Here is a 26890-nt window from a genome sequence, read left to right on the forward strand (position 1 = left end):
TGCTGAGCGCTCTTTCCAACTGAGCTATGCCGGGACACGATCCACGGCGCCGGCCGAACCCCTCTCGTAATGCTTTTACGGCCTTACTACCTGCATTTGAGACGATACAAATCATATATGCAGGAGTGATGTATTAACTGTTAGCAGTTGCCACGAACTGATGTTGAATATGCCCATAAAGTCATTTAAAATATGCGCTCCTGCATATATGACTTGTATCTTCTCAAATGCAGGTAGTAAGGCCGTAAAAGCATTACGAGAGGGGTTCGGCCGGCGCCGTGGATCGTGTCCCGGCATAGCTCAGTTGGAAAGAGCGCTCAGCGCGCAGAGCTGAGAGGTCCTGGGTTCTATTCCCGGTGCCGGTACGAATTTTTCTCGTATTAAATAGTAATAATACATATTGGCTACTTAAAAGTAGTCGTGTAATATTCAATGAGGTGGGCGAGACCACAAAATGAATATGTGATGTATTTGTGAAAAAAGCTAAACCTGTGTTCTGTCGTTACAAGTAACTGAATTTGCATGATCTTCAGCTTACCAGAAAAGGTTGCTATGGTGATGTGGAGGGTAGTGGGGTCGTCGTATGATGACATTCGGACAAAATTTCAACGCCGATTCCATAAAGCTGGACTCACAGACAAAACACGTAACCCGTACGAGGACGTCCATCATCCTCTGAAGCACCATCAGATTGTCCATCGAACCACTTGCAGGTGGAGTTCCACCAGTGTGGTAATGGGTCGGCTGAGAACACGTCCTTTGATAAATCCACCCACAAAGAAGTCACACGCTGTGCAAACTCCTCGTCATGCAGGTGGTACTGGACCTGCAGCTGGTACAGCTTCTTCAGCGTGAAACGCAGCATGTATGCACCGACGAACGCGGAATGTTCAATTCCTGTAACAAACGCCGTCCTGATTTTGGACTAACAAGGAGAGGACACGCTCTGTATATCACCGAATTAAATCAGATTTTGTGACATGAAAGTACAAGACGTACTGTTTAAAGTCATACCTGGTATGGGTGGCCAATGACCCCTCGTTTTGGAAATATTGGCTATTATTTATGACATACTTCCGTTAGGTGCCTAATAGGGAAGCATTAGACTGTTTAACAGCGTAGCTCATGGGGTTGTCATCCAGGTAACTCCATTATTTTAATTCACTTTCAGTTGTCAGTTCCTATATTCAAAGCCATGTTGAAATATGCGTGGTATGCATCAAAATTGATAAACGAACGAGAAGTGTTTGTGAATGTGAAAGATATCTGTTTCGCAGCAGAAGTGCGGAAAAATGTGTGTGACTGTGGACAACCTTCTTTCATTTGCTGTGCATGGTGCAGGAAATATACTGTATATGTTTTGTGTGTTTTTATGACATCATAATGAATCGGGTACAAAATGAAATGGAATAGCTGCTACAGAAACAGAACAGACACCAGTGACTCATCTTACCTTCCTACGTGAGCAATAGTTCATTGTTTATCCTTTACAATACAATTTTAGTTAATTAGTAATTTGTTTAAAACATGCTGAAGCATTCAATACATTGAGAAATATGATATAGGTATGTAAATATTAATCATTATAAAAATAAAAAAATATATAGGATCAGTTAAAATTCGAACTCAGGTTGCCTGGATAACAACTCAGCATCCAACCATATGGGCTACGCTGTTACACAGTCTAATGCTTCCCTATTAGGCACCTAACGGAAGTATGTCACAAACAATAGCCAACTGTCAGTCAAGTTACAGCGAGCTCAGAATATGTGCGTCAGATACGTGTGCAACATCCGACGATATGATCACATATCACCATCCTTCGCAAGTCTTTTGTGGATCCGACTTAAAGAACGCAGAACTTTACACTCTTTGTCTTTACTCTTTCGAATTCTGCACACCTTAACACCAAATTACCTTTCGTCTCGTTTCTCTTATCTATACTCTAACCACGACGTAAATACCAGATCACTTATCTGTGGCACGCTAAGTATACCTCTTCATAGAACATCTTGTTATTCATCATCTTTTACAGTATCCACCTCGCGTCAATGGAATTCCTTGTCACAAAGTATTAGGGGCTGCAAGAAAATAAACACCTTTAAGAACAGCTTAAAAGATAACCTTATTAGCATTTCATTCCAATCATACTGATTTAAACTATCACTGACTACATTGTTACTTCTTTCTTTTAGACATCATCCTGATAGTGCTGTATTTTCAAAATTCTCTCATAATAATCTCTTTCTATTATCTAATATTATTTGAAATATATTAACATTCTATGTATTTTAGCTTAATTCTGCTACACAGTTTATTTCAGTGTTTCATTAATAGTTCATAGTATTTTGTTGTTTAATTCGTAAATAACTCTTGTATACATGTAACTCTCATCTAAATCAAATTGTTGAATTCTTTGTAAGTTCATGCATATGTATATACTCTTTTTGCTGGTTGAGTGGAAGAGAAGGCCTTACGGCCTTAATTCTGCCAGCTAAAATAAATTATTATTATTATTATTATTATTATTATTATTATTATTATTATTATTATTATTATTAATAATATTTCCAAAACGAGGGGTCATTGGCCACCCATACCAGGTATGACTTTAAACAGTACGTCTTGTACTTTCATCTCACACAATCTTATTCCATTCGGTGATATAGAGAGCATGTCCTCTCCTTATAAGTGCGATAGACAACCTGATGGCAATTCAGAGGATGATGGACGTCCTCGTACGGGCTTCGTTGTGACAGTCCGAGTACGTTTAAACTTGTTATCCAGCGTGTGAAGTGTTTTGTCTGTGGGTCCAGCTTTATGGAATTGGCGTTGAAATTTTGTCCGAATGTCATCATACGACGACCCCTCTAGCCTCCACATCACCGTAGCAACCTTTTCTGGTAAGCTGGAGTTCATGCAGATTCAGTTAGCTACTTGTAACGACAGAACACGTGTTTAGCTGTTGTCACAAAGCCAATGCATGGACTCCAGCAGCAACCACACAGTTTAGAAACACAGTGTACTTGCAATTTATTACCATACACATCTTACCCCCTAAACGCCATATTTCTACAAAATGATACTTAATTTCTGGACACCCTGTACAATAATTAGATACAAACTGTTTTCTGTATAAATTATGAAATATTTGTTATTTTCCTTGCAGAAACAAGAAAAACATCTTCATGGCAGTTCGGAATTGTACGCAAAAAAATCTGAAGATAGCACGACAGATGATTACATTAGTCCATGTACTGAATTTAATATTGCAGAATCGTCGAAGACTTTAAAAAGACATGAGGAAGTCAAGACGAAAAGCGAGGAAATTATGAAAAGAACATATGTTAGTCCTACTGGAAGTACGTATATGTTAGACATGTTTCTGAAATCCAGCGGTGAGCAATAGGTGTTTCTGATAAGTTAAGCTGTTTTTAACTCCCCGCATCACATGATTTCGACACAAAGAAGTATTACTACATTAACAGTGAAGTGAATAATAATTTCTAAATTTTCCGAGACTTATTGGACATCGTTTCAGAATTTAGAAACTAAATCTATAATGTAAAGAAAATATTTAAATATGTAACTTCCTTATAGCTAAGTCTCGGTAAATTAAAATTGAGTCGAAAAACTTATGAAGAAGATTTCACAATGAACCTTACTCTGAAACATAATTTTAATTTTGTATTTTTAAGAAAATATTTACTGTTAATAAACAAATAAATGATTATAAATTTAAAATAATGGTCTTAATCATAAAGGATAGTACACAAAAATTACACATAGCGGGAGTTTCTGCATGTCTATGGTATACAAATATGGGTAGAGATGACAAACTTTATCCTGCTAACAAAAAACATATTAACAATTCGGTAGATAGAGCCAGGAACGTATCATTTAATGAATAAAAATAATACGATTGATTACATGGGTTAAAATGAATACAAACTATTTATAACAAATGACAATAGAAACAGAATCACAGCAATAGTTCACGGCCTTCTGATACCCAAAGATCCTACACACGCGATGTGACTTGAGATGTTAAAGAGTGTATAAATAAACCTAACAAAAAAAAAATCCCGCCGGGTAATTTTAGGACTACAGCAACTCCAGGCATACCAGGCAAACAACCGGTTTGTTTTCTAGTATACACATTAATAGGACGGTCTAACATGAACTAAACTTTAATTCGTTAAATTATACATTTCTGGGTGTTTCTTAGAAAAGAATAGATCGAATTTTCTTTTATGCCCGACCATGCCGAAATGTAGTAATTATACACCTGGTAGCACCCTTTAATGGACCCCATTAAACTACGCCTATTCATTAAAATTCAAGTGTTCCACCAATCAGAAAATACCATTGTAGCAATATGAAAGCGCAAGTATCGATTATTCTCGTATATGCAATCGAAAGACAACTAGAGCGAGATTAGACAAATTAATGTCTAATTCAATTTCAAGGTTATATCAAGATTAATGTTATTTTACTCTCTAGATTATATCAAGGTCAATGTCGACATTTGTTTCTCGGAAAAAATCAATACTTTCGCGTCTGCGCACATCTCACAATTTACGAGGTATTGCACAAGGTCAGTTCCGCTCCTCAGTCAGATAAGAATATCATGAACACTTATGAATAATTTCAAGTTAGAAATATGGTCGAGCATAAAAAGTCGCATGAAACTTGACTATAATGGTAATTAAGACGCTCGTATGAAAATTATGAAACGAGCGCAAGCGCTCGTTTCATAAACATACTCACGTCTTAATTACTACCATTATAGGCTCATTGTATAATGTACTATTCTTTGGTAGGCAGATAGGGTTTATCATCTCCTTAAAAATGATGCATCTGAAGAAAGGAGTACAATTTGAAATTCAAAAGTGGAGGTGGGGTGAAGGGTGAACAGAAAATTCAATCAGCAGTGGTTTTGAACTTCCACATTGAAAATCAATTTTTATTTGTTTATCTTATTTATTTTTTATTACTAGTAAGTTTGAAATGAATACAAGTTAATACAATGAAAGATAAACTAGCCCTGAATGGGTTTATCTTCTTAAAAATGATGCATCTGAAGAAAGGAGTACAATTTGAAATTCAAAAGTGGAGGTGGGGTGAAGGGTGAACAGAAAATTCAATCAGCAGTGGTTTTGAACTTCCACATTGAAAATCAATTTTTATTTGTTTATCTTATTTATTTTTTATTACTAGTAAGTTTGAAATGAATACAAGTTAATACAATGAAAGATAAACTAGCCCTGAATGAATAAGACTTGTACTCAGGAGGGGAGAATTCGATATGTTTTTCCTCGAAACTTTGTCTCCTAAAATTATTCAAGGTGAGAAGTTATGAAATGAACACAGGGTATAATAGAGGAATGGAAAATAATCGAATAAAAACTGACCTACTGAACCTAAAGAATAAAGACGTATAAGAATATTAAAAAGACAATGGACGAAGCATCTACTGACACTGGATCGAATTATCAGGTTCAAAACATGAATTTAATGATAATGATAATCATTACGATGATATTAAATCCATCTATATATATACCAGTTTAAATGAGGTATTAGAGCAAGTGGACGGCTTCAAATACTTGGAGTGTACTATAAGCAGTAACATGAGCTGCTGCCAGGAAGACAAAAGGAGGATAGCAATGGCAAAGGCAGCTTTTAATAGCAAAAGGAGCATCTTCTGCGGACCTCTGGAGAAAGAACTAATGAAGAGACTGGTGAAGTGCTTTGTATATAGAGTATGCCATTGTATGGGGCAGAAACATGGACGACGAAGTGAAGAGAAGCGAATAGAAGCATTTGAAATGTGGATATGGAGAAGAATGGAACGTGTGAAGTGGATAGACAGAATAAGAAATGAAGCTGTGTTGGAAAGAGTGGATGAAGAAAGAATGATCAGGGAGAGAAAAAGGAATTGGCTGACAAGCAAACGTTCTGATGGGGCTAGATAAAATTGCGGTCGAGTGGCCAAAATTTGTACAAGTACTTCTTTTGACATTATTAACATGGTGGAAGAAAAAAAAATAACTTTTTTATCTGCCCCCATCAGAACGTTTGCTTGTGAGTCACTCGTTGAGAAGAAACTGCCTACTGAAGGAAGCACTGGAAGGAATGGTAAACGGGAGAAGAGTTCGGGGCAGAATAAGATATCAGATGATAGAAGACATTAAGAAACATGGATCATGTACGAAGACTAAGAGGAAGGCAGAAAATAGGAAAAATTGGAGAATGATGGGTTTGCACTAAAAGACCTGCTCTTGGGGAGAAAACTATGAATGAATTAATGAATGAATATATACCGTCAAATCTAATTCCTGTTAAATGTGACGTCACAGAGTTAAATTGTGTCTTAAATTTCTGCGACTTAAGGTATATGTACTGTACACCCACAAAACGCAAAAAAATGATGAAAAATTAAGATTTTCAAAATATAACTATTTTAATAGAGAATTTTCTTCCCTTTAATTTGATATAAGAATTTTCGATTTATGCCTTATGGTTTTTCAGATAAGTCCCATTTTGCAAAATGCTGCGTCATCAGCCACGGTCACTTACTTTTGGAGTGATCTTCGTAGCAGCCAACCCCCTCGTCCAGCATTGCTTGTAAAATAAACTTCTTTCTAGTCCCGAAATAGAGCATAGATATCTGGACATGATCATTAGATTGAAAAAAATTTTTTGCATAATGAAGTAATTTATATTCTTTTACTGTTATTCATAAAAATGTAAATTTATGTGTCACTGATGTTGTACGTCATTTTAATAAGAGTCCAAAAGTAGAAATTACAATTCTGAGGAGGATGGGCATAAACCCTGGGACAAACACCGTCGCAGGATTTTTTGCATCAATGGAAAATAAGGACAAAAATGCCAAAAAAAAAAAAAAACATTCAACACCTGAAGTTAAAACAAGGCGGAGGTATTTGAGAGGCAGAAAGAAGCTGAAACTGGACCGACATGAAGCTGCTTAAGGGGTGACATATGATGATGGAGTCTTCTAGGCTCTGAAAGTTTGTGGCTCATTTCCTGTAAATAGTAATTTTAGAATATGTAATTCTTTCAAACATTATATCTCAGTCAAATATGGTGATACGAAGAAGATATTGATGTCATTTTGAAGCTTGAAATGTCCCCCACTGCCTGACAATGAGTAAAATAACATTAATATAATTAATAATTATCTATGGATTTTTTACATGATTTATGCAACATAAAATATTATTGTAAGTTACATATATGGTAATATTTAATTAATGTAAATAAAAATAAAAAAATATCTTTATGTCAGGCACTAAAGAATAGTTTTAGCTATAAAACAGTGAAAAAACTGTGGCTCTATCTTAAAAACTGCATGAGCTATCATGTTTCAATTTGCATGTCAAAATTATAAACAAAATAATTTTTAAAAACAATTTAGACATAATTTCAAGGGATCTGTTCACTTCATTCTCTTTCTGGTACCATTCTAAATTGTATAAAAATTTTACAGAGCAAAATTATACAAAACACATTTTTTTGTATGTAAAGGTGTAATACCTTAACTTGCTTTTCTCTAGGATAAATAAAATAAAAGGCTTCATCTGACTGCGCACAAAATGGTGGTCATTCAGTTTGAATTTCATGCAGTCAACATGCAAACAATCGAGGTCCGTAACATATTGCGTGCATTACTCCTACGTGGGACAGCTCTTCCTATAATATGGAAATGTGTTTTTCTGGAAGCGTAAACGATCGTAGATGTTTACCGTCGGCCTGAGGGACCCGCCTGCAAGATGTAGGTGTTTGAGGCCGGTCATCTAAACGTTACTGGTCTCAGGTAACGGAGAGCGAACCGGTACTTATTCATCTGAATATACATTTATTGAAGACGAGAAATGTGTTTCTTACGACGTGCTTAGCGCACGACCGGGGAATGTGATAAGGTAAAATGTAACTAAACTTACAGAGTGGAAATGTCTCCCCTTTTTTATACAATCCTCCAACACCTGTTGTACATTAAATGTTCTGAAGACATTTGAACACGAAAACGTAACGGGAGATGAACGACGTGAGGCTGTTTTTGTATTCTTTAATGTATTGACTCTCATGAGCAACATTATTCTTCTTAAGAATGATGGAAAAATTGCTGTGGACTTTCTTTGATGTAGAAAATTAACTTTTCAAGCGCCTAAAACCTGGCTGTTAGAAATTTATTTCACGACAGAGAAACTCTATAGAAACTCAATAGTTACGAGTTTAGATTGGTAAGCTATGTAGAATGGAGTAAGTGTAAATACGAGGCGCCATCAAATGAAACCAGTTGAAGTCGACTTAATGTATTTATTAAAAATTCATGAAAATTATTTTATGCTCGACCATGCCGAAATGTAGTAATTATACACCTGGTAGCAGTCCTTTAATGCATATCATTAAAGTACACCTACTCATTAAAGTACAGGTGTTTTCAGCCAATGACAACTCAGCTTACAGGTGTTCAGCCAATGATAAGTCAGCTTTGTACCGTTATAAAACCGCAAGTATCGATTATTCTCGGATATGCAATCGAAAGAGAATTAGTGAAAAGTCACGGAGGCTGGAAATCCAATACTGTCGCAGAAGGTTATGTTCTGTTACTATAATAATTAGCGTTAATTGTAAATAATATTCAAATAGGTAAATTCAATTCGTCATCTCGTTTTTCAATGTCGAATTCAATAATCAAGGTTATACCAAGTTTAACGGGATTACACAAGGTCAATGACATTGTTGTTTCTAGGAAAAAATCAATTCTTTCGCGTCTGCGCACATCTCACAATTCACGACCTAGAACAAGGTCACTTCCGATCTTGTCAGATACAAATAAAATGTACATATCTGAATACTGTAATTTCAAGTTAGAAATACGGTCGAGCATAAAAAGTCGTATGAAACTCGCCTATAATGGTAATTAAGAAGCTCGTATGAAAATTATGAAACTCGCTTGCGCTCGTTTCATAAACATCCATACTCGCTTCTTAATTACTATCATTATAGGCTCGTTGCATAATGTACTATTATGCTCGACCATGCCGAAATATAGTAATTATACACCTGGTAGTAGCCCTTTAATGGACTTCATTAAAGTACACGTATTCATTAAAGTTCAGTTGTTCCACCAATCAAAAAATACCATTGTAGCAATATGAAAGCGCAAGTATCGATTATTCTCGGATAATACACAGGCCACTGTTTTCGCAGAAGTTCTGCGACAATTTTAGTAGACGCTGGCGGCGACATCACAACACTGAAACGTCACGGAGGCTGGAAATCCAATACTGTCGCAGAAGGTTATGTTGAAGAATCGATCCAAAATAAAACTGAAATCTCAAATACAATATTAAACTCAGTCGAGAAAAACAACACACAAATTAACATCAATTCACCGTCATCTTCCAGCCTTTCACAAAGCACATTCCCGCAAATTCATTTCACCAATTGCACAATAAATCACCTATATTTGAAATAAAGTCAATTCTGTTACTATAATAATTAGCGTTAATTGTAAATAATATTCAAATAAATTCAATTTGTCATCTCGTTTTTCAATGTCTAATTCAATTTCAAGGTTATATCAAGATTAATGTTTACTTCACTCTCTAGATTATATCAAGGTCAATGTCGATATTTGTTTCTCGGAAAAAATAAATACTTTCGCGTCTGCGTACATATCACAATTTACGAGGTATTGAACAAGGTCAGTTCCGCTCCTCAGTCAGATAAGAATAAGATGAATACTTATGAATAATTTCAAGTTAGAAATGTGGTCGAGCATAAAAAGCCGTCTGAAACTTGACTATAATGGTAATTAAGACGATCGTATGAAAATTATGAAAATCGCTTGCGCTCGTTTAATAAACATACTCGCGTCTTAATTACTACCATTATAGGCTCGTTGCCTAATGTACTAATACAGAGCGTATCATAAGTCATTAGGTTTTCTCCAGAGCAGAAAACATGATACATGTGCTCTTCCCCATCATCCCTGAAAGTTTGTAACACTAGCCCGGAGATACTCTGTATATGTAAGCGACCGCAAAGCTCAATTTTACAATTTTTTTTATCAAAAAGTCGCGTAGTGATATTTGCGAGGTTAGTGAAAACTTCACATTGGCAAATATTCCTTTGCAGCCGCAGCGTGACGATGTTGTCGCGAACGTTATTCCAGAAACTAATTTCACAGCCCCTGTGAGAACTCAGCTAATAATAATAATAATAATAATAATAATAATAATAATAATAATACACAACATTTAAAATACTGATAGTGTAAATTGTAAAAAAAAAAAATAAATAATGACCTCCTCATTTGACAAAATTATGGGTAGGTCCTACGCCACAGAGCTAAGAGAAGTACAAACAGCTGTTTCTGTAAACCCATTATGAACAGTGCTGCCCTCAGATGAAGTCAGAAGAGCGAAACGTACTATTATTTTGTACGATGTCAATAATGTGCAGTCATTTGTCATTTCTAGCTACAATTTGTATTGCTAGTTATGCGTAACATTCAAACAGCTGTATCTCCACACACATTAAAAATGGGACAGATGTTTATACGATTTTTTTTCTCAGAATAGTCCATATTACCACCGCCTAAAATATTTACTATTTTTCTTGAATCACTCTATATATGTGGTTTTATATTTAGTTTACTGTAATATCAGTTTTAATACTCATTCTCAGTATCCAATTTTTCTGTGAAAACCTAAAAAATTGAGGACTTTGTTATGGAAGTCTTATTATTGTACAGGGACATCATTTTATTTTTACTTCAATTTTTATTGTATGTACCTGAGTTTTTTAATATACTTCACTCCCATCCTTTCTACTAATGAAATTCCAACCGTCCTCCACACAGAACCAAGGCCGCATTTGCAGTCAAAATCGCCTTACGGTCACAGTAAACAGTACTGAATTAGTGAGTATAGTACGTTCCAGAAATATTATCGCGATTTCCAGTGAAGAAAGAGCTTCCAGTATTGAATCATATTTTCGCACAAATACTGTGTCCATTTAGTTACGTCGCATCCTGGTTTCCCCCATTGCTTCTGCTCGCATCTCTGTAAAGGTTAGTGGGTGGGCTGTCTTAGCTCTTTTCTTTCTGTTTGGAATTGGACGTCTACGCAATATTGTGCAACTGTTTAAAATAACTTAAATAAAAGGACCTCGTTAAATAATTAACTGTCACGTGATTTTCTCCCTTTCTACGATACTGCAACGTAACCGCTTGGACGGACAATAGATAGCATGTCTGAGTAATTTTATCTTTTCGGATCGGACAGAAGTGAAGATTGAATTTACAGTAGGCCTACGTAAAGTACTCTGTTATAAAGTAGGTGCAGAATTATTTCAACATGAGTTACTGGTACGAAGGACAAAACTGGAAATCGGAATTAAGTACAATAATCTACAGTGAGATAATATGCACAAACGAACTGAAGCCTGTATCGAAATGAATGGCCACCATTTTAAAAAATGTGTTTAAATATCCATATTACGATTACTTTTTAACTTTAATGTAATCTCCACATTGTATGCTGTTGTGCTGTAGACAGTGTACTACACATTACATCAGCGTTGTCAGACACAGCCTAAACGGAGCGGAGCGCTCCACTATAACTCGTTGCGAGCTCCGGTGCTTCCACAGACATAAGCAAGTTCACGCTCCGACTTGACGTCTCTAGCACCACAACCGGTTTCGGAGCTTACAACTCTGACACTACTGCATTACATAACGACGACGTTCACATGGACAGCTCAGTTCGTGAGTAAAAACACTTATTGTTAATACTGTACTGAATTTTGATTAAAGAAAAACCTAATGAAAATTATCAAACTCAAAATCGTGACATTTTCTAGTTAACGTGAATGGATGAACTACTTTTCTTCCCTCCTATACCTACTAAATTGATTTGTTTGTATTTTACGCCAGTATCATCAAACTCCGGTCGTGGAAGGGGGTAGCAAACGGTGTTTCTAGTTCTCAATCGTTAATCCGAAGGTATAGCCTGGTTAATATTAGAAATTTTAGTAAAAATAAAATGATGTCCCGATATAATTGCCTCAAGAAAAAGTACCGGTAACTATATTTTGTTGAATGACTGTAAAAATTATACATTTGTGTCAGACACTCGTGCTGACGATGGATATTCAGAGACTATGTTCTGGACGGAGATAATAAAGTTGCTGTGCGGGTTCGATGAGGAACAAGAAGTGGTTCCGTGCAGAGTTCCGTTGACCGGCGAGAAATCATGTCCGAGGGACAACTCAATGATCAGACTTACCATGAGATACGCGTCTTGTAGCTGCAGGGATGAGCGACATGTAACGGAAGTCCACGTGCTTGTACAGTACATCTCAATGGATTTATGTATTATATTAGAAACATACTCACTCTTTTTTTTATTAGGTTATTTTACGACGCTTTATCAACAGCTTAGGTTATTTAGCGTCTGAATGAGATGAAGGTGATAATGCCGGTGAAATGAGTCCGGGGTCCAACACCGAAAGTTACCCAGCATTTGCCTCAACCAGGTAACTTTCCCCGACCGGGAATCGAAGCCGGGCCACCTGGTTTCGCGGCTAGACGCGCTAACCGTTACTCCACAAGTGTGGACCACTGATTCGTTTTACGTATGTGTGTGTGTGTGCGTGCGTGCGTGTGTAATAATAATGACAAAAAATCTAGATAATTCCGGCGAGGAAAGCAGAGGTTTACCTCCCTCCACACGGAGGGTATCTGCTCATTTTTGTATAAGCTAATGTCCTACGTTGCATCAAGTGACAGTGCGTCTTGAGACATTATTTGTCTCATTTTTAAATTTCAATGTAATTCTACACTTCAAAATAGTCACTGAAATGAGGAAAAATGCTGAAAAAATTCTGCAGGTCACAGTTAGGGCTAAAAATGCAGGTATATTATACCCCATCTCTCTTATTTAGCAGCACAGCCATGGAAAATAATAACTTCCAACTCCTCAGTATTACTTCGGACACAGCACTTACCTGGCTCTCAGACTCATTATTGGTGGAATCAAAACAACTCCAATAGATTCTATGAGATTCCTCACTAATATTAACAGCAACAAAATGACAATAGAAGAAAAAGCACTGATTCAATATGAAAACTTATCAGATTACCAGGAAACAATTGGCATTCATACAGTCGTCTCTGTAGATTGAAAACTCAAAAAAGTTTCATATCCATTGTTCAAGAATTAAAACAGAAAATCAATATCCCGAATTTAAAAGAAAACCTACAAATTAAACCAAACCCTTTAACTCTATTAAATATGGAATATAATCTAAATTTAACAGACGAAATACTGAAATCAGAAGTAAACACTGAAATACTAAAACAATTGTCTTTAGAGACAATTAATATTAGATACCCTCCACAAAACTGGCTTCATTTATACACTGACGGATCCTTGATCTCCAGAGAACAAGGTGCCGGTGCAGGTGTTACGTGCTGTCTCTTCTCACTTTATAGATCTCTTGGGTATGGAACAACAAGTTTTGATGGAGAAATCATTGCAATAAGTGAAAGTCTCAGGAATCTTCTATGCCACATCAGTAAATTTAAAAATGCAGTTATATTGTCAGACTCCAAAGCAGATATTCTATCAATAGTCTCTAAACACACACTTTCATCTCAAACAGCAGAAATAACTAAAATGCTCTCTCAATTAATATCACTCAATAAAAGAATTGTATTCCAATGGATACCATCCCACTGTGGAATCCTGGGAAACGAGAATGCGGATGCTTTAGCAAAGAAAGGCAGCACTGCTACTTACAGACCTGTTACTAAATCTACGTATTACTCTGTGAAAAGATTTATTAAATCTACATACTTAGACTTCAACAAACAAAATTTGATAACACAATCCCATGGGAAAAAATGGAACTCTCTGCATCAAAATCCACAGTTAATTCCCGATTTACCACGAAAATCGTCTGTAGCTGCATTTAGATTGGCAACAGGCCATGATTGTTTGGCCAAACATCTACATAGAATTGGAATATATCAGTCCCCTAACTGTCCATTGTGCAACTCAAACCAAGAAATGGATTCGGAACACCTCAAAATCTGTGCTTCAGTGGCTGGTCATGATAATATCTTTGAAAAATATTGGAGTGCAAGAGGTGAAATGACTTTATTGTCAAACGCCTGGCATTAGAAAACAACAACACAACAACACTTACCTGGGCAGACCATATTGATTTTTTTTTGTAAAAAAATGGTCGAGAGTAATATTTCTTCTGCGACATTTGAAAATGTACGTTCCGAAGAATTACATTAGAGTTGCCTAGTTTTTTTATTTTCATAGTATACTCTCTTACGGACTACTTTCATAGGGTAATAGTACTCATATTAATAAAGTTCTTATGTTACAAAAAACTATTAGAATTATAAAAAATTCATCAATGAAGGCACACTTACTTACTTACTTACTTCACTTACTTACTGGCTTTTAAGGAACCCGGAGGTTCATTGCCGCCCTCACATAAGCCCGCCATTGGTCCCTACCCTGAGCAAGATTAATCCATTCTCTATCATCATATCCCACCTCCCTCAAATCCATTTTGATATTATCTTCCCATCTACGTCTCGGCCTCCCCAAGATCTTTTTACCTCCGGCCTCCCAACTAACACTCTATGTGCATTTCTGGATTCGCCCACACGTGCTACATGCACTGCCCATCTCAAAAGTCTGGATTTAATGTTCCTAATTATGTCAGATGAAGAATACAATGCATGCAGTTCTGTGTTGTGTAACTTTCTCCATTCTCCTGTAACTTCAGACCGTTTTTTTAATGAAAAAATAATGACTGCAATATCACTGTATATTTATCAAGCCCTAGATTTTGTCAAAGATAATTCACAAATGTTGTCACATAGGAATGATGTTCTCCTATACAACACTAGAAACCGTGAATTTTTTGACTTACCTAAGTGTAGGCTAATCAAAACAATGAATAATTATTTTATTATATCTTTAAACATTGCAAATAATTTTCCGACACATGTTTTCAATCTGGAAAGGAAGTCTTTTAACAGACTTGTCTCTGGTTGGTTGATCAACAAGCCCTTTTATGATATTAATGTTTTTTTTTAATGTTAATGTTGTTGAGTGTTTCTGATACAATTTTATTCTTTTTTTTATTTATCTGTTGTTTATTTTATATGCATTATTTGACTTTGTCAATTGCACAGATATGTGTTCACAGACTGTACGACACTCACTATACCTCGGGTCTTTGCATATATCTTATGTCATAATTTTTTAACTCTTAAAATATAACGTTTATTATGTGCTTACTTCGAAAGCATATCCTACGGTGCCTTGGCGTTGAGTTGCTGTTCGCCATTTTAATTTGCAAATAGTTGAAACACGCATCACAATGATTGAATCGATCTTCTTGTGCTTCCTTTAAGTCCCAAGAAAAGTCAGGAGCTTGAAAAGCACACAAAAGAAGTGATCGATAGTAACGATTACACATTGTGAAAAATTTCAAATTTGAAACTAAATGCATGTATGAAGTATAGTATACTAAACTCCACGAACTAGGAGGATATATTATTATTAAACAAATTTATCTCAAAATGAGCAATCAAAATCCATGTGTTAAAAAAATGTTATGTTTTATTTAACGACGCTCGCAACTGCCGAGATTATATCAGCGTCGCCGGTGTACCGGAATTTTGTCTCGCAGGAGTTCTTTTACATGCCTGTTGCTTTTAAGCACACTTAAACGCCATCGACCTGGCCCGGGATCAAACCCGCAACCTCGGGCATAGAAGACCAGCGCTATACCAACTGCGCCATCCAGAATGACTCCATGTCGTGATAAAATATTAGCATTTTAGTGAGATTAGATAAAAAGAATCCCATTAGTCCCCCTTCAGAGGTGGGCACGGGTTGGGGACTACCTTCGCACGCAGGCCGCTTTGGTGGTCCATTATACTACCTGGAATGGAATTTTGTGCATGCCCTACAGCCTCACACGCTACAGATTCCCCTGCGATCCGCCTCTGAATTCCCCTACATCGTTTGGAAAACTTTTAACTTTCCGCGTAGGCTCGCCGCGGTCCCTCAACCCCGGTCCCACGAGCTACCAAGGCAGCACACAGCACTGCCACCAGCAACTGATGACCAATATCAAGGCGGTGGCGGCCAGCAGCTGACTTTACATCAGAGCAAACTCGAAAAACGAAAAAGAAACAGAGATGATGATGAAAGGGGGAAGTGTAATTACTTACTTACTTACTGGCTTTTAAGGAACCCGGAGGTTCATTGCCGCCCTCACATAAGCCCGCCATTGGTCCCTATCCTGAGCAAGATTAATCCATTCTCTATCATCATATCCCACCTCCCTCAAATCCATTTTAATATTATCTTCCCATCTGCGTCTCGGCCTCCCTAAAGATTTTTTTCCCTCCGGCCTCCCAACTTACACTCTATATGCATTTCTGGATTCGTCCATACGTGCTACATGCCCTGCCCATCTCAAAAGTCTGGATTTAATGTTTTATGTCAGGTGAAGAATAAAATGCGTGCAATTCTGTGTTGTGTAACTTTCTCCATTCTCCTGTAACTTCATCCCTCTTAGCCTTAAATATTTTCCTAAGCACCTTATTCTCAAACACCCTTAACCTACGTTCCTCTCTCAAAGTGAGAGTCCAAGTTTCACAACCATAAAGAACAACCGGTAATATAACTGTTTTATAAATTCTAACTTTCAGATTTTTTGACAGCAGACTGGATGACAAGAGCTTCTCAACCGAATAATAACACGCATTTCCCATATTTATTCTGTGTTTAATTTCCTCCCGAGTATCATTTATATTTGTTACTGTTGCTCCAAGAGGGGGAAGTGTAATTATGGTGACGAAATGAATCCGAGGTCCAACGCCGAAAGTTACCTACCAAGCAATTCTGCTTTAATTGGTAGAGGAAAAACCACTGAAATGACTCTCAACCAGATAAGTTTCCCCAATCAGAATTTGAACCCGGCCCACTCGTTTCACAGTCAGACATGCTAACCATTACTTCATATCGGTGCTCTTAGCCACCACGATGCCTTTAACTCCATTAAAATCCCGAAGGAAATCACACTAACACTTATGCTCTAAGGTGGATTCAAAGTCGTAAATTTGATAACCACGCAATATTAAATGTAGTCTTCACTTAGATCGCAGCAGATATAGGTAGGCCTATTATTACAGTATATGCTGGGTGTTCATTTCAAAGTGTGTCATGACGTCACAGTTGTGAGTCAGCGATTTGAAGCGAGTTTCAACTTTTATGTCAGAGAAGTTGCCTATTAATCCCTGAAGAACGTGTACGGTAAAACTTGAACGTCGTAGCAACAGATGGCGGTCTGTACGGTCTGTGTGCTACCATAACCTCTTTCGAACTGTGTTTTGCGCGGGAAGTCGTACGCAGGGTATTTGTTATCATCCGTTGTGTACGGCAACATTCCACAACACAAATCAAATGCTCCGTGTCCATGTTGACCGTCCAAGTTAATGTCAACAAATACTGTACGTAAGTAATCGTCTTAACCCTCTCCCCATATCCCGACAGTAAGAAAAAACTCACCTCAGTACGTGTTTCCAAACAGTTCACATTCCTGCCACTACCGGCGTTACCGTACGTATCGGTAAGTACTCTTCAGAATGAACGCCGTACTTGTTAGGCAACTTCTCTGGCACATAGGTAATACCCCTCTGCGGAAGTGTAGGAAGATTGAATTCTCTAGGCACATCGACTAGCCATATGACGGCATACAACGAGCCACGACACGCTTTGAACTGAACACCCAGTATAAGGTAGTAGTAGTAGTAGGGTTTAAGAAGGGCGCGTCAGCTACTATGGCTATTTGCGCCCTTCAGTATAAGGTGATTTTCTGAGTATAGGATGTAGGAATTTAACCAATGTATAAAGACAATGAAGAAACAACTTGCTCAGTGGGCCATGTTAAGAAATTAGCAGGCTTTGACAATTTATAAAACAACAGAACATCATATTTATGGTTGCTAAGTCAAAGCCTGATGTCCTCAAAGCTGATTGTCAAAGTCTGCTAATTTCTAAACATTGTCCATTGATTAAGTTATTTTTTAATACATAAGTTCCTTAACTTAATCAGCCATGTTCAGAAATTACCAGACTTTGACAGTTTTGTAAAAGAAGAGAACACCACTTATGGTTGCTAATTCAAAGGCTGTTATTTTCTTGTTTTAGAATTCTGAAAGCCAACTCATTTTGTAAACATGTCCCACGATTAAGTTATTTCTTCATGTTTTTATATACAAGTTTCTTAGCATAGTATTAACTCTCTGTGTCCTATACCCAGAAAAAAACACACAGTATGTCACAGTCCTTCCATAATTGAAGTTTTCAGAGTCATAGTGGGCCAAGCGCCATATATTAAAAGGGAAGAAAACAAGGAATAAAATTAAATGATTACCATATTTTAATGAAACATATAGCAAGTAATATAAAGTATGTGCATTAAAACTAAATGATATCTCAATCTTCATTAAGCTATGGTATTCAGTTAACTTTAAACCTTGCTTTCTCCGTTTTTAATAAACGGCGCTTGGCCCACTATGGCTCTGAACCCTTCAATTACGAGTGTAAAGAAACCTCATCACTGAAACTTACATTGGTGTCCATTAATTGCAACTTGAAATATCTCTTCAACTCCAGTAAATCTGCTTAAACTACCACGATAACATAAACAACGCTTAAGTAATACGTTATTGTGAATATCCAATCATGCCACTTTCTACATATGTCTTGCACTGGATATAGTTTCACCGTCCGTTCACATCGGCTCAAAAGAAGCGTCTTCTTTGAATACTGTTGAACTGAACAGAACACAAACGCGGTCGAACTCACGACTTTCCTTTCCGCAGCTAGTCACTTTACCAACTGATGTAAAAGGCTCTCACAAAATACGCCGAGTAATGTTATATAACGAATGAAAATATTGAAGGAGACAAACTCTCTGAATATGTAGGTACATCGAAAATGCCAGCGTGACGTCACGATTGAAAAGTATAAGGTCAGTGAGTACAGTTTCAAAGAATGCCGCGATACAGTAAATTCCCTCATTATTCCGCGTCAAGAGCTAACGCACTGGTCTTCTATTCAGGAGACCCGGGTTCCATCCCCAGCAACGTCGTGAATTAATTTGTGGCTGACAAAGGGAGTGAAGGATAGACTTTCAGAAGTGACCACCCACAACTTCGGAAATGAAGTTCATGAGGACTGCGAAATACACATTAGTCGTCTAGCTCAGAAATAAAGATGTACCAGAAGAACTAAAAATTGAACTTTCATCTACAGAGTAAAAGGTGTTCAATGACAATCCTCTTAAGGGACGAATCCTTAGCATAGTACGAATGGAAATGTCCTCTACCATTTTGTTCTCTTGCTCTTAGATTGTCTAGAAATAACTGAAGCGTTAAGTCCATTTTTATCAAAGGACTGGGCTAGATTTTTTTTATCCACCGATCTACGAACTGATCGAGTTTTCAAGTGACATGCACAATAACATAAATATCCAAACTCCCTCAAATCCATTTTAATATTATCCTCCCATCTACGTCTCTGTCACCCCAAAAGTTTTTTTTTTCCTCCTGCCTCCCAACTAACACTATATACATTTCTGGAAACTGAATTAAATTGTGCAAATCAAGATTTCAGGTATAACTCCCTGTAAAGTTGATTTGAATAATTTCGAGGGAAAAATTATTCTGGGGCCGGGCATCGAACTCGGGACCTTTGGTTTAACGTACCAACGCTCTACCAACTGAGCTACCCGGGGCTCTACCCGACACCGATCCAATTTTTCCCTCTATATCCACAGACCTCAAAGTGGGCTGACAACCGCCAAGCAACAAACTTCGAGTGCACACTAACTCCGTGTGACTTAAATTGTGGTTTTCTGTTAACTAACAGTGACGTGTATTATGCAAATTAAGATTTTTCCCTCGAAATTATTCAAATCAACTTTACAGGGAGTTATACCTGAAATATTGATTTGCATAATACACGTCACTTTTCGTTAACAGAAAACCACAATGTAAGTCACACGGAGTCAGTGTGCACTCGAAGTTGGTTGCTTGACGGTTGTCAGCCCACTTTGAGTGGCGTATACTGGTTAAAGGGTTTGGGCTACCGCTGACCCTATTATTACACAAAATATATCTAAAAATTACTTTAATTTTAATTATTATGGTAAAACTAATAATACAAAATTATTACATTATGTTATATTATAAACTTTTTCTTTTGTAATTTCCTTGGGCTACCGCCGGTAGCCCCGGTAGCCCGCAAAATACGCCCCTGCTTTGAGGTCTGTGGATATAGAGGGAAAAATTGGATCGGTGTCTGGTAAAGTTCCCGGGTAGCTCAGTTGGTAGTGCGTTGGTACGTTAAACCGAAGGTCCCGGGTTCAATGCCCGGCCCCGGAACAATTTTTCCCTCGAAATTATTCAAATTATGGTTTATTTAACGACGCTCGCAACTGCAGAGGTTATATCAGCTTCGCCGGTGTGCCGGAATTTTGTCCCGCAGGAGTTCTTTTACATAGGTACCACTAAATCTAGTGATATAAGCACACTTAAATGCCATCGACCCGGGCCGGGATCGAACCCGCAACCTCGGACATAGAAGGCCAGCGCTATACCAACTCTGCCACCCAGGGCGATTGCATTTCTGGGTTCGCCATACGTGCTACTCTGCCCATCTCAAATCAGATGATAGACAACAATAAGACATATTCATTGTATGTGGAGAATAAGGGGGAGGCGGAAAATAGGAAAGATTGGAGAATGCTGAAATTGCAGTGAAATACCTTCCGCGATGATAATAATGATGGTGATGATGATGATTATGATGACGACGATTTTCAAGAGCTAGTATTTAAATAATTCAAGTCTGAAGTTCCCCGCAACAGTGAGTCGTACCTTCAGGCCAGAAACTAGAGTTCAAATGCCAGCAAATTTAAGTGGAATTTGTGATGGAAAAACGTGATATTGTGACTTTTTGGGGGGGGGGGGAAACATTTACCTTTTTCTCCCTATCATTATTTCACAAATTGCCCGTCATCATCTTATCATCTCGTCCACACCTATGGAGTAACGGTCAGCGCGTCTGGCCGCGAAACCAGGTGGCCCGGGTTCGAATCCCGGTCGGGGCAAGTTACCTGGTTGAGGTTTTTTCCGGGGTTTTCCCTCAACCCAATACGAGCAAATGCTGTGTAACTTTCGGTGCTGGACCCCGGACTCATTTCACCGGCATTATCACCTTCATTTCATTCAGACGCTAAATAACCTAGACGTTGATACAGCGTCGTAAAATAACCCAATAAAATAAAATCTTATCATCTCATGAGCAAATTCTCGACCTTGCCAGCTATGACTGTATATACACTTCGGAACAGAATTCGTTTCTAACCAGCAACTAGAGTTGAAAACATCAAGATGAAAAAGCATCATCAAAGTTATTCAGTATTTGTGGTATAAAACTTGTGTTGTCCACCGCTGTGGTCTCGTGGTAGCGTCTTCGCTCCCAAACCCAGCGGGCCGGGGTTCGATTCCCCGCTTAGGACAGGTTACCTGGGTGAGGGTTTTCCCCTCACTCCTATGGATGAACATCAGGTAACTTTATCAGAAGCCTGGAACCCCAATCATTCTCGCCACTTCCCTTCCTCCCTTATCATCCTTTCATCTTCATTTCTGGTTGTCCTACTTGGTTTTCAGATCGCGCCTGCGGCGGCCCTCCGAAGCTGCTGACTCTCTCGACCGGCCTCCATGGATATGTCCAGAAGTGATAGTTGGCGACCAATAGCGGAACCGACTCCCCTCACGACGGGAGAGTCCCGGTGCCGGAGAAAATTTTTCTCTGTTATGTCCACGCTTCATCTTATGAAAACGCAGAATTCCTGCACGGAAATTTCATATGTACTTCAGTACATCATAATAATATGATATACGTAAGTAATCGCTTAGTGATTCAAGACGGCGCTCATCCCGTCGGATCCCGGCCACTTAGTCACTCGTAATGAGTGCACCTCTGCACATAGTGTGTTGGACATTGTGCCACTGTCACACATCTGTGACACAGTGCATGAGGGTTGACCACTGAAGAGAAAGTAAGAGGTGGAACTTAAAATGAGGGGATTCGATCCGGCATCAGAACTGGAATCCGGTGTGGGTTAGCGGATAAAGCGTCAGCACGTAGAGCTAAAAACCCGGGTTCGAGTAACGGTGCCAGAGAGAATTTTTCTCTGTTCTATCCATGTTTTATCATCTGCACGGAAATATCATATGTACTTGGTACATCATAAAAATTAGTACATTATGCAACGAGCCTATAATGTTAGTAATTAAGACGCGAGTATGTTTATGAAACGAGCGCAAGCGAGTTTCATAATTTTAATATGGCGTCTTAATTACCATTATAGGCAAGTTTCATACGACTTTTTATGCTCGACCATATTTCTAACTTGAAATTATTCATAAGTATTCATGTTATTCTTATCTTACTGGGGAGCGGAACTGACCTTGTGCAATATCTCGAAAATTGTGAAATGTGCGCAGACGCGAAAATATTGATTTTTTTCCGAGAAACAAATGTCATTGACCATGATATAATCTAGAGAGTAAAATAAACATTAATCTTGATATAACCTTGAAATTGATTTAGACATTGAAAAACGAGATGACAAATTAAATTTATTTGAATATTATTTACAATTAACGCTAATTATTATAGTAACAGAACATAATCTTCTGCGACAGTATTGGATTTCCAGCCTCCGTGACGTTTCGCTAGTTGTCTTTCGATTGCATATCCGAGAATAATCGATACTTGCGCTTTCATATTGCTACAATGGTGATTTCTGATTGGTGGAACACCTGAACTTTAATGAATAGGTGTACTTTAATGAGGTCCATTAAAGGGCTGCTACCAGGTGTATAATTACTACATTTCGGCATGGTCGAGCATAAAAAAATTGATGTGTTAACATATAACTGATAGTGTGAAATTTCAGGAATGAACTGCTAACGTAATTTCTTCCAAGTTCTAGGCAAAGTTTATGCTTTTCTCTAAGAATGTGTCTAGCGGAGAACGACAATCACTTCGCGGACCTGACGTGATGTGCACGTGTTTCACACAAACCTAGGTAAATCTCTTGCAAATTTTAATATTCTTCCTTCATTTGCTTGTGAATTGTAGGCTATAGCTGTCCATGGCGGGTTCTCTTTTAAGTTGAAAATTCTGTACATATTAAAAAGGGTCGATGATAAAATAGTTGATGCTTTCTTCTTTTTAACTTCGTATGGATCATTGACTTCGAGGATTGTAACCAAAGACTCATTCTGCTATTTATAAACGGAAGTAATTTGTTTGGAATCGTCTTTTTACACAGCTATTCTGAAAATTATCTCACGATAACGAGAAATCTTGATAAAATCGTTCAGATTATTTCCGTTGCAATCAGTATTTCGGTAATAATAAAAAATTGCTTCCTCTTCACTATTTAGGTTATGATACACTCAGATTAAAAAATATATATACGCAGTTTGTTAAAGGTTCGGTTTTAACGAGATTGGAGCATGTATAGGAAGCAGGTTTTACAACAGTTGTAAAACGAACATGCACCTTAACAAGGTAAGCTGAGCAGAAATCTACGAACTCCAAATGAAATAAATCAACTTGATCATGATCGAATAATCCAGACTTTGCACTTTACAAGATTTAAACGAAAAACAGCTTCATTCGTAACCTTTGTTGTCTTTTAGCCGGTTATTTAACGACGCTGTATCGACTACTAGGTTATTTAGTATCGATGAAATTGGTACAGCGAGATTGTATTTGGCGAGATGAGGTCGACAGTTCACCACAGATTACCTGATATCTGACTCACAGTTGAAGAAAACCTCGGAAATCGAAATGACGTCTGAACGCCGGAAATTGATATTTTTTTTTACTAAAATCCAGAGTTTTATATATTTTCTTCCCGAAAGACTAAACACAAAGTTTCATAAATGTAGACGTAGGCCTACATAAAAAAGATATTTATGCTCGACCATGCCGAAATGTAGTAATTATACACCTGGTAGCAGCCCTTTAATGGACCTCATTAAAGTACACATATTCATTAAAGTTCAGGTGTTCCACCAATCAGAAAATACATTGTAGCAATATGAAAGCGCAAGTATCGATTATTCTCGGATATGCAATCGAAAGACAACTGTTTTCGCAGGAGTTCTGCGACAATTTTAGTAGACGCTGGTGGCGACATCACAATATTGAAACGTCACGGAGGTTGGAAATACAATACTGTCGCAGAAGTTTATGTTGAAGAATCGATCCAAAATAAAGTTGAAATCTCAAATACAATATTAAACAACACACAAATTAACATCAATTCACCGTCATCTTCCAGCCTTTCACAAAGCACATTCCCGCAAATTCATTTCACCAATTGCATAATAAATCACCTATATTTGAAATAAAGTCAGTTCTGTTACTATAGTAATTAGCGTTAATTGCTAATAATATTCAAATAAATTCAATTTGTCATCTAGTTTTTCAATGTCTAATTCAATTTCAAGGTTATATCAAGATTAATGTTTATTTTACTCTCTAGATTACATCAAGGTCAATGTCGATATTTGTTTCTCGGAAAACATCAATACTTTCGCGTCTGCGCACATCTCACAATTTACGAGGTATTGCACAAGGTCAGTTCCGCTCCTCAGTCAGATAAGAATAACATGAATACTTATGAATAATTTCAAGTTAGAAATATGGTCGAGCATAAAAAGTCGTATGTAACTTGACTATAATGGTAATTAAAACGCTCGAATGAAAATTATGAAACTCGCTTGCGCTCGTTTCATAAACATACTCGCATCTTAATTACTACCATTATAGGCTCGTTGCATAATGTACAGGGACATCATTTTATTTTTACTTCAATTTTTATTGTACCTGAGTTTTTGAATGTACTTCACTCCCACCCCTTCTACTAATGAAGTTCCAACTCCACACAGAGCCAAGACAGCAGATAGTAAGCAGTACTGAGTTACTGAGTATAGTACGCTCCAGAAATATGTTCGCGTTTTCCAGTGACGAAAGATCTTTCAATATTGAATCATATTTTCGCACAGGTACTGTCCGTTTGCCTACGTCGCATGCCGATTTCCCCCACCTGCTTCTGCTCGCCCCTCTGTAATAGCTGGGCTGTCTTAGCTCTTTTCTGAAAACATTAATTTCTCTTAGGAATTGGAAGTTTACGTAATATTATACAGCTGTTTAATTTAACTTAAATAAAAGGGCCTCGTTAAGTAATTAACTGTCACGTGATTTCCTCCCTTTCTACAATCCTGCGGCATAACCACTTGGATGGACAGTAGATAGCATGTCTGAGTAATTTTATATTTTCGGGTCGGGCAGAAGTGAAGATTGAATTAACAGTACGTAGAGTAGGTATAGAATTATTTCAACATGAGTTACTTATTACGAAGGACGAAACTGGCAATTGGAATTAGATGCAATAGTCCATAGTGCGATAATATGCACAAAAGAACTGAAGCCTGTATCGAAATGAACGGCCACCATTTTCAAAATTGTGTTTAAATATTCATATTATGATTATTTTTCAATTTAACTTCTTTCTCTCTATTGTATGCTAATGTGCTGTAGACAGTATAATATACACCGCATAATGATTACGTTCGCATGGATAACTCACTTCGTGAGTAAAAACACTTATTCTTAATACAGTACTGTACTTTCATTAAAGAAAAACCTAATGAAAATTATCAAACTCAAAATCGCGATATTTCCTAGTTTACGTAAATGGATGAACTACTTTTCTTCCTTCCTATACCTAGTAGAGTGATTTGTGTTTTACACCAGTATCATCGAACTCCAGTCTTGGAGGGGGGAGCAAGCTGTGTTTCCGGTTCTCTAAAGGTATAGACAGGTTAATATTAAAAATGTTAGTAAAAATAAAATGAAGTCCCTGTACTTTAGGTGTAGCCTACCAGAATGTAGTTACACCCGGTGTAGAGCCAGGAAATAAAAACAACCATTACAGATGGGATATCGTGAACTCTGCCTTTGGTTCAAGCCAACGGTGTCCTGAAACGGATCCTACAAGAAGAACGTTCTTTCCTTTATAATCCCTGGGGCACTAAATTTACATCGCTCTTAGGCACAGCACAGAGGAACCTTATACCACTCTTCCGCTGATGCTTCAGTATGTAAGAGACGTTCCATCTTGATGTACACATGAGCCCAGCGACCTCTGCTGCTGTTACCGTAACGCGAGGTAAAATGTGAAGAGTTCAAATCGTGTCGTTAGACGTGAACTCGGGGATGAACCTCTCAAAGCAACACCCAGCTGTGTAGGTCCAGTCAGGCGGCTGTTCGCATGTTTCGGATCGCACTGAGCCCCCAATCAGAACGTGTTAATCGCTCTTCTTAGAGTGACTAAGCTTTCCTGCATAGCGACAATACACGATACTTCAACATCACGAAAAGGTCAACTTATAAAGTAAGAAAGACCGTGTTAAGAAGGAACCAGGACAAACACAAATCACTGTTCTGTAACACTATTATTAACAGTAGCAGAAGTAATACTACTACTACTACTTGCTTACTGGCTTTTAAGGAACTCGGAGGTTCATTGCCGCCCTCACATAAGCCCCCAACATTGGTCCCTATCCTGAGCAAAATTAATCCATTCTCTATCATCATATCCCACCTCCCTCAAATCCATTTTAATATTATCTTCCCATCTACGTCTCGGC

General features: G+C 37.6%; 1 protein-coding gene and 1 long non-coding RNA gene across 2 annotated transcripts in view; one reads left to right on the forward strand and one right to left on the reverse strand.

Annotated features, from left to right (window-relative positions):
• LOC138713767 (uncharacterized) overlaps positions 1-3666 on the forward strand; it is a 39872-nt gene extending 36206 nt beyond the window's left edge. Inside the window, exon 4 of the mRNA XM_069846179.1 lies at positions 3170-3666. Coding sequence (XP_069702280.1) covers positions 3170-3409 — 240 coding nt within the window. The 3' untranslated portion in view covers positions 3410-3666. The remainder of the gene's footprint in view (positions 1-3169) is intronic.
• Positions 1-26890, reverse strand: part of LOC138713770 (uncharacterized) — a 428588-nt gene that overhangs the window by 347 nt on the left and 401351 nt on the right. The gene's annotated exons all lie outside the window — the stretch shown is intronic.

Source organism: Periplaneta americana, chromosome 14, assembly GCF_040183065.1.
Source record: "Periplaneta americana isolate PAMFEO1 chromosome 14, P.americana_PAMFEO1_priV1, whole genome shotgun sequence".
NCBI lineage: Eukaryota > Metazoa > Arthropoda > Insecta > Blattodea > Blattidae > Periplaneta > Periplaneta americana.